Raw genomic sequence first — 9,063 nt, forward strand, 5'->3', positions numbered from 1 at the left:
TTTATAAATATTTATTGAAATTAACTTCACTGAAAATGTCACCTGTGCAACTGGAGGTGAATATAAAGGAGAAAAGTCTGGGTAGAGGAACAGCTTGCTACAGATAGGTTGTGCACTTCACTATATATTTCTGGTTTATGACTGGCTGATTTAATTTTGGTCCATGCCAGCTGCTTCTGCAGCACAGCTTCTGCACGCGCAGTTCAGAAGGAACATCCAAGAGAACATGAGTACTTTAGAAGGCAGATTGCTGCACCCATCACTTAATCGAACGTCTGCTGAAGACTTCAGCGTTATTGGAAATAAATGTGTTTCAAGGGAAATCAGCTACTACTACTGCGTGAGACTTTGAATAAGCTGTTAGAAGTTATGCACAGTACTAAAAGGAAGGGTGCAAAATATAAACATCTCATTTTAAAGGCTATTGTGCAGTTTTTTCTTGCCCGTTTCTAGTGGTGATGCCAAAATACAGTTTTAAACATTCATAGATCTCCAAGTTTGCGTAGCTACTCAATTTTATATAAATTTTGTTCACATTTTGTGATCTGTAACTTGTGCTTTAGTTTTAAGAATCTCACTTTTGAGCAGTGTTTGAGGAATTTGGCATCTATATTTATCCTGAATAGATTAGGCTAGATATGGGAGTTTTTAATCCACACCCAGAATTTATCACATGCTAGGTGTATAACAGCATAAACCTCCATCTTTCATCCAAAAATAATTTGTTTTAAAAGATAAAGTCTTGCTGAAGCTTGACTTCAGGAAAATCTTCACCTTGTGCCCACTCCATCCTTGTGAATATGAGAAAGGCAAGTCTTAAAGCATAAAAAATCAAGTCAGGAAGCATTCCAGTACAGATCAAACCTTTCACAGCCCCATCACTTAAATGAAGGGATGTTAGTGGGGGAATCTCGGAGAATTCTGGCTGGGGCAATATCACTTTGGGGGGAGGAGAAATCATTCAGCTAGTCAGGATTTTGGTTGTCTAAATATTACATGTAAAAATCATGAATGTAATTACTAAATGTAAAATATTAAACTGTAACTTAAAATATTTAAACATTAAATGCAAAAAATGAGGTGTGTTTTTTTCCTCATAGCTTAAATTGGGGAGTTTTGATCACAGTTACTTACCCCCCCACTTTCAAACTCTGCAGTGAGCAATGTATAGTTAAATACAGCCACCTTATTAATATCTGAGGGATGACTGGCTTGTAGTGTGTAACTACCTGCACAGGAAAAGATGCATTTTTTTTTCTGGTCCATCAAAGCCAACAAGATGTAATGTTTAAAAAGTGAAGCTGGCCTAGAAATAAGCGTTGGGTTTTTTTAAATTTTATTTTGTTTTTTTTATATTTTATTTTTGGGGGTTTTTACATTTTTTTAATTTTATTTTTTAATGGTGAATTTTCCTTACTGAGGAGAGGAAAGGAAAGTTTTATTACTTGACATGAGTGATCTAGTATACTGAAACTAATGAGCCTAAATTAGACTGGCATAAAGTAACATAGAGGGTGGAAAATGTACACTGAAGTATCTGAACAAATTTGTGAAAGGCTTTATCTGTTCAGCTGCAGAATGTTCCTCTTTCACACACTTACAGTGGCTTTTATAACTTAAGTTTTTATTCTATTGGCTTTGCACATAGGCAAGACCATAAGACCATGCAGAGCCTGAACCGCCTGCTGAGATACCCTCTGCCCTCTCCCTGAACTAGGTTCGAGAGACTACGCAAAACACTTTACCCTAGAAATTATTTGGAAAGACATAAAATAACTCTTTCACTACAGTGCTGATTTTAATTCAGTTTTCAATTGGCTGCAATAGTATTTAAGCCCGTGATTTAAAATCAAGCAAATACTTAAGTATTTCGCTGACTTGGGGCTCTATTTCATGGTAGTTTTTTTAAGTCTTGGGGCAGCTATAAAAATCAAGGAGGTAGCTCTGCAAATGGGATAAGTTATCAGGGTCCTCTTTGGTGAGGATCTTGTCCCTGGGGTTGTTGTCACAAAACCCTGCCCCATCACTTTTCTCTTTTCTGTGATAGTCTACATATCTCTTCTGTACTTCAGTGCCAAAACCAAGAGAAGTTCTTAACTGCCAGCTACCTGGCAATGATTTTTGTTAGCACTTGGAAATAGATGATTGATTCACTGGTACAATCTCTGTCCACTCTTACAAATCTGTCTTTTAAACTTGGGTGTGTGTATGAACTTTTCAGCTACTTGTGGGAATTAAAATTACTGTTACAGTCCATTGCTCTGGTTGCGCACGCTGCCGTGCCTTACCAAATAGCTGATACCTGCCAGCCTGCAGCACAGCCAAGAGCTCACTGTTACAGCTCTTGATGACTGCTGCCCACTTGTCTGCCTGCACTCTTACTCTCAAAGACCACCAAATACTTTAAACCCCAGACTGCAGAAGAAAAAGAAAAATTCAGAATCCCTTGAAGGAGAGTTCTTTGTATACAGTGACCATGGCCTGAAACAGTGTGTCTCAGCTTCATCAACAGATCTGCAGAGTGATCTGGTTTTTTGCTGTCTATGTTTGCAATATTTTGCATCAGATGTGTAGATGATTTAAAAAGAAGAAAAAAAACCAAACAACCAAACTTAGTGTGAATTGAAAGTTGGCTGCATAAATCTTTTCCATATAAACTTGTTAAATATTAATTGATATTGAGTTGCTTGAAGTGATAACTTCACTACCAGGTCTGAAACTTGTACCAGGAGGATCGAATGTTGCAGCTGCACCGAACCTGATTGATTTCAGTTGGGTTCTGCATGGGTGCTTGAGTCCACCTGCACAGAATAAATACATATATAACTTCAGTTTTGAAAAATAAGATTCCATTTTGCAGCATGTAGGTCGAATCGAAGAGCTGCTTGGACCCATGTTTTCCTAGGTAGAGGTGGAGCGGTATAATGAAGGCAGTGTTACTGTCAGTACTCATACACTTGCTGATTCAGAGAGACATAGCTGCTGTGTAACAGCAGGGAAGGTGCAGAATCCAATTACAGCTTTTAATGTTTGGGTGTACTGATTAGTTTTGCCATTTCAAATGTTATACTTGCAGTTCATGTTTGCTTATCTTTGTTACTTGCTAAATTTTAAATTGTGTAAGAACTGGAGATGGCTTTATAGTTTGTTTTTGGTTTGTTTTTTTTTTTTTACAAAATTTCATACCTGTCTTCAATGAAGTGAAATGGAAAGAAAGGATTAATTTGAACTTCATGGTATTTTAATGATTTTTCACTGCTATGAATTGGTTTTGCTCCCTGTAGTCTCTGTCCTTTATTGCATTAGTGCTGCAGTACAATATTGGCCGGGGATACTGTTTTATGAACTATGGTGTCTCAGTACTGCTGTTATTCATCATTTAACACAGCCTAATTGATGCTATTACAGACCATTCCAAAATTAAAAAAAAAAAACCACATTTCTGCTTTAGCTGGGTGAAGGTCACTTCATCTTTAGTGAGCATAGAAAGCCAAATATTTATTTGATCCATACCTTTATAAAAGGGATATAAGCAGAAGTCCTTTTGTATGTGAAGAGCTCAAGGATTAGGACTAAAGAGTAAAATAACTGCAAGAGTTTTATGCTGCAAGGTGCTTCAGAGGTATATCCTTTTTCATTATATACTATGTTTCAAAATATAGTATATAATGTTACATTACAAGTCACTTGTTTTAAGATCATTGGGTTTAAACTTGGCATTTATTTTGGCAACTAGATACAAAATATTTTTGCAGAATGTGGCTTTAAATGCTTCCTCTGGAGTGCTGTAGGTAACAAATGGCTTCCCCTTTCCCCTCACTGTTCGATGAAATACGGACTTTTCTCAAATATTTAGTGGTTGTTTTAATTCTGCTATTAACAAGTTACTTCTATATGAAAAGTCACAGTAACATTTTAATGCTGCTACCAGGGTCACTGGTGGCTTGTGAAATGATTCCCCCGACTTGTCCCGTGTGGTTTGATTGCTGCATCTCGCGCGGGACAGTGGGGTGTGGGTGGCAGCAGTGTTTCGGACGGAGGTTTGCTCCCTGCTCTCCTCGCGCTGCCCCCCAGCCCTGCAAAGCCTTGCGGCTCCGAGGAGCAAGCAGGGAAGAGTGGAGCCTCCTGCTATGGTTGTTACCCTTCACTTTGGGGCTGGAAGGGGCTTATAAGTTTTGCCGTAGAGGCAGCTTGGCTGTTAATTTCCCTGTAGAAAATCCGGGAGGAGCATAGAAATCCTTTTGATAAGGGATATAAAGATTGCTTACATGTTTAGCTCCTTCACCCGACTGTACTGTTGTGTTCCCTTTTTTAAATAGAGTGCTACCAGACAAGACAAGCACCAGAATTGTGAATTTGTGTTTTATCCACTCTATCAGCATAAAAGTGTGTGCTGTAGTGTTGGATCCATGCCATTCAGAAAATAAACATTCCAGCAAAAACTCTTGTCAGTGTCATCCATCGTGGAGGGGTCAGCCTGTGTCTGAGCCAGGTACAGCCCTCCAGCAGCTCAACCCTTCCACCTGCCCTATAGCGGTGGTATATATCCCATGGTATATATCCATGGTGGTATATATCCCATGGATGATGGGAAAGGTTATGAGGATGTGAGAACTACTGGGTAAAGAAAGCAGTGGAAAGAAGGGAGCCACCAACTGTTTCTGTAACTCATAGTTGCCCCTCTGTCCGCTCTGATCTCCCTCGGGGGAAGGGGGGAACCTCTGAGAAACTGCCTTGACATGACGGAGGCACTGGGCACTGCCCAAAGCCCGGAGGCATTGGGCACTCTGTGGTCCCACCGGGCTCACTCAGTGCTGTTCTGGGGATGTGTGTCTTCTTTAAAGCATCCGTGCTGCCTGAAGCTGCACCGCTGCTTACATTACACTTCATACAGCGCTGGGGCTGTAAAGCATAGAAGTTACGAAAAAGTCCTTCTAGTACGCGGTAACCACTCTGGGGCGGCGAGTTTCTAGGTACGTCGCCGGCCGACTGCCGAGCCGGGTGTCTGGCGTGGGAACGCGGCTGCAGCTGGGGCCGGGGCAGAGGCAGCCTCTGCTCTCGGTTCTCACCGAGCAAACGCGGGGCTGGGAGGGTGAGCCGCGGCCGCGGCGCTGGGAGCGACCCACCCTCTCCTCGCTCTGCCCTAGCGGAAAACTCGCCTTCGTGCCGCGGTAACGGGCTGCTCGGGCTGGCTGCCGGCGAACGGCGGCACTCGCACCGGCTGCAGCAGCGGCGCTGGAGCAGCTCGCCCGGGGCAGCCCCAGGCGCTTGGCGAGGCGCGTCGTCAACCGGCAGCGTCAGCTCGAGGGGACTACGCAGGCCCCTACAGCCTGCACAGTGACGGGGTACTTGTAGCGGTTATAAAAATATTTGTAAGAAGTGCAGGAAGATAGATCGGGAAGACCCACTTTGGGGTTTTCTTGATGGTTTTGGAGAAGTTACTAGCGGACCTTTGCGAAACCCGGGTTTCTGCAAATACCCAGTTCACAACGCCGGGGACCGGAGCTGGGACCTTCTCCGTTTCAGGCCTCTTACGGGTTTTTCCCGTTTCCTGTTACCGGCGCAGCTTCACCGTCCGAAGCGTAACCGCTGACGCAGCCTGCGCCCCCGGGAACGACAAGGGAACAACTTCTAACAGCGCCCGTCGCCCACCGGCGTTACAGACCCGGGTGCCGTAACCGCCTGGCCGTTACCGAGCGGGCCGGGCTCTCCCGGGAGGCGGGAGGGGACGGGGCGGGGGGAGCGCTGCAGACCGATGCTGGGCGGCGGGGCTGCGGCCGGCCCGGGGCCGCCACCTCCGCCGCCACGGGGCGCAGCGGGCCCGGCGGGGCACTGCGGCGGGCGCGGGACGGCGGCGGGAGTGACGGCGGCGGCCGCCAATGGGGGGCGCGGGGCGGGGCGCCGCCATTTCGGGCCGCGCCTCCGCGGCCGCCCGGCGGCGGTTCCGTGCGCGGCGGTGGCGATGGCCGGGGCTCTCCCCGCTGCGGCGCGGGGCGGGGGCGCCATGCGCGCTGGCGGCGCGGCACAGCGGCCCGCCCGCCGCCCCTTGCTCCCGCCCCCGCGGCCGCGCTGCGGGGCGGAGCGGAGCGCGGCGCCGCCCCGCCCCGGCGGCCGCCGTGAGCTGGGCTGCGGCGGCGCCCGCGGCCGCTCGGCGATGGCGGCGCGGAAGAAGCGCGGGTGGCCGCGCAGCTGTTAAGTAGGGCAGCGGCGGGGCGGGGGCAGCGGCGGCGGCGGCGGCGGGGCCGTCGCGGCGGCTGCGCCATGCGGGCCGGGCGCGGGGGGCCGGCCGGGAGACGGCGCCGGGGGCGGCGCGCCCTGCTGCCCGCCGCGGGCCCCGGGGCGCCGGGGCGCTGAGCAACAGTTGGCCCCGCCGCCGCCCAGCATGAAAGTGTGCCGGCGGAAGGCGCTGGCGCTGTGCCTGGGCTACGCGCTCCTGCTGCTCCTCGCCGCCCTCAACCTGCTGGAGTACAAGTGGCGGCGGGAGCCGCGGCGCTGCGGGGAGCCCCCGGCCGCCCCCCGCCACCGCCCCCCGCCGCCGCCCCCGCCGCCGCCGGCCGGGAGCCGCGGTCCGGCGGGCGCCCGGCGGCAGCTGGTCTATGTCTTCACCACCTGGCGCTCGGGGTCGTCCTTCTTCGGGGAGCTCTTCAACCAGAACCCCGAGGTCTTCTTCCTCTACGAGCCGGTGTGGCACGTCTGGCAGAAGCTGTACCCCGGGGACGCCGTCTCGCTGCAAGGGGCGGCCCGCGACATGCTGAGCTCCCTGTACCGCTGCGACCTCTCCGTCTTCCAGCTCTACAGCACGGCGGGTGCCGGCAAGAACCTCACCACGCTGGGCATCTTCGGGGCGGCCACCAATAAGGTCATCTGCTCCTCGCCCCTCTGCCCGGCCTACCGCAAGGAGGTGGTGGGCATGGTGGATGACCGGGTGTGCAAGAAGTGTCCCCCGCAGCGCCTCAGCCGCTTCCAGGAGGAGTGCCACAAGTACCGCACGCTAGTCATCAAGGGCGTCCGCGTCTTCGACCTGGCCGTCCTCGCCCCGCTCATGCGGGACCCGACCCTGGACCTCAAAGTCATCCACCTGGTGCGGGACCCCCGGGCTGTTGCCAGCTCCCGCATCAAGTCCCGGCATGGCCTCATCCGGGAGAGCCTGCAGGTGGTGAGGAGCAGGGACCCCCGCATCCATCGCATGCCCTTCCTTGATGCCGGCCACAAGCTGGGTGGAAAGAAGGAGGGGGGGGGTGGCTCAGACTACCATGCCCTGGGTGCCATGGAGGTCATCTGCAGCAGCATGGCCAAGACCCTGCAGACCGCCCTGCACCCCCCTGACTGGCTGCAGGGCAACTACATGGCTGTGCGCTACGAGGACCTGGTGGTCGAGCCCATCAAGACCCTGCGGCAGGTGTATGGCTTCGTCAACCTGGCAGTCAGCCCAGAGATGGAGAAGTTCGCCCTCAACATGACCAGCGGCCCTGGCTACTCCTCCAAGCCCTTTGTGGTGTCGGCCAGGAACGCCACCCAGGCGCTGAGCGCCTGGAGGACTGCGCTCAGCTACCAGCAGATCAAGCAGGTTGAGGAGTATTGCCACCAGCCCATGGCCCTGCTGGGCTACGAGAGGGTCGGCAGCCCCGAAGAGGTGAAGGACCTCAGCAGAACGTTGCTCAGGAAGCCGCGGCTGTGACGGGGCAGCGGGCGCCCGCTGACCGCCCTGGGGGTGGCTGAGCTGCGCTGGGGAGAGGAGCACCTCCGGCTGGCTTGAGTGAGGGAGGGAGCCAGGGAAAGCAGCCTGGTTTCTGATTTCCTCCAAAGACTGCTGAAGGGTAACATACAGTAATGTGATGATTTCTTTCTTTCCTTTTTTTTTTTTTAACACCCCCCCACTCCCTCCCGCATTTGGTTAGATGCGATTTAAAAAAAAAAAAAATAAAGTGGGACTGAAAATATGTGTAAAGCCCTTTTTTCCACTTCTCTAAAATGCCAGGCAGTGATTCTGTACCACAGTCTTGTTTATGGAGTTCTTATGGGTTTGAAGATGGTAACAAAAACTCTTGCACAATTCCTAACACATCTTTATCTCCCTTGGTGCGGAGGGGATGCCCTTGGAAAGCATAATGCTGAAAATCAGACTTTTGTGTGAAAACAAATGTTCAGACATGATAGTAATAAAAAAACCCCCAATAAATGATATTCATTTTTATAATTACCTCAATTGTTTGGGAATTACAGTGTTCCTTATGTACAGCTGGAGGGGATGCTCGCTTAAAATAGCAGCGTGGACTTCAAGGGTATGGGTGGAGGGCTCAAGTGCAACATTTGACGTGTTCAAAGATTAGGAGCTGCTCTCGGAGAAACAAGTACAGATCTCACAAATGTAGTGCAGGTTTTATGCCGATGTCAAAGCAGGTTTCTATTTAACTATTGTCTTTTTTGTTGTATTTAAAAAGTCTTTCAAGTGCCACTGTATTAGTGTCCTAAGAGTTTTAAAACGTTTGCCATCACAGCAGTATTTATTTTTGTCTTGACGTGTATGTCCAGGAGTCACTGTCAAATAGAAGTGGATCTACAGCGTGACAAGAAGTGCAGGATTTAAAAAGACATTTATCATACTGGAAACGTTAGCATGTGTGAAAACAAAAATAAAATTATATATATTATATATATTCTATAGTGTTAACAATACAGTAAGCTATTTAAGATGTTTCTTGACGTTGATTGGTAACAGGCATAACAGGGAAACATAGAAAAATGCATAAAATGATTTATTTTTCCCCTTTGTTTAAGTGTCTGAGGGTATATTTATGTATGAGGAGGGAGGAAATGTACAGCTGTGTGTTCGTAGCTATAATGGAGCTTTTACAGAGTCAACCTAGCGTTTGATTTCAGAGCGCTGGTTAGATACTTGTTTCTTGTAAATTGTCATTGCTCTACGATGGAGCCAGATGGTGGTCTGGCTCTTTCTGGGAGTTTTGCCTAGAGACTCTGTCCCATCGTTAAAGCTTGATTAAAAAATTATGAGATTTTACTACTTCTGCTTTTATAATTTCCTGAAAAAGTTCTGGTTTATTA

At 49.3% G+C, this 9,063-nt stretch overlaps 1 protein-coding gene across 1 annotated transcript; it reads left to right on the forward strand.

The window, feature by feature from the left end:
• The first annotated feature begins 5,944 nt into the window (after positions 1 to 5,944).
• Positions 5,945 to 8,655, forward strand: CHST2 (carbohydrate sulfotransferase 2). The gene has a single exon (XM_072867996.1). It carries the CDS (start codon positions 6,383 to 6,385, stop codon positions 7,676 to 7,678), a length of 1,296 nt encoding a protein of 431 aa, XP_072724097.1. The 5' UTR covers positions 5,945 to 6,382; the 3' UTR covers positions 7,679 to 8,655.
• The last annotated feature ends 408 nt before the right edge of the window (positions 8,656 to 9,063 follow it).

This window comes from Ciconia boyciana, chromosome 7 (assembly GCF_034638445.1).
Source record: "Ciconia boyciana chromosome 7, ASM3463844v1, whole genome shotgun sequence".
NCBI lineage: Eukaryota > Metazoa > Chordata > Aves > Ciconiiformes > Ciconiidae > Ciconia > Ciconia boyciana.

What these genes read in the sequence shown, in the direction of transcription:
- CHST2 (XM_072867996.1), top strand. Translation starts at nt 6,383, where the DNA reads ATGAAAGTGTGCCGGCGGAAGGCGCTGGCGCTGTGCCTGGGCTACGCG.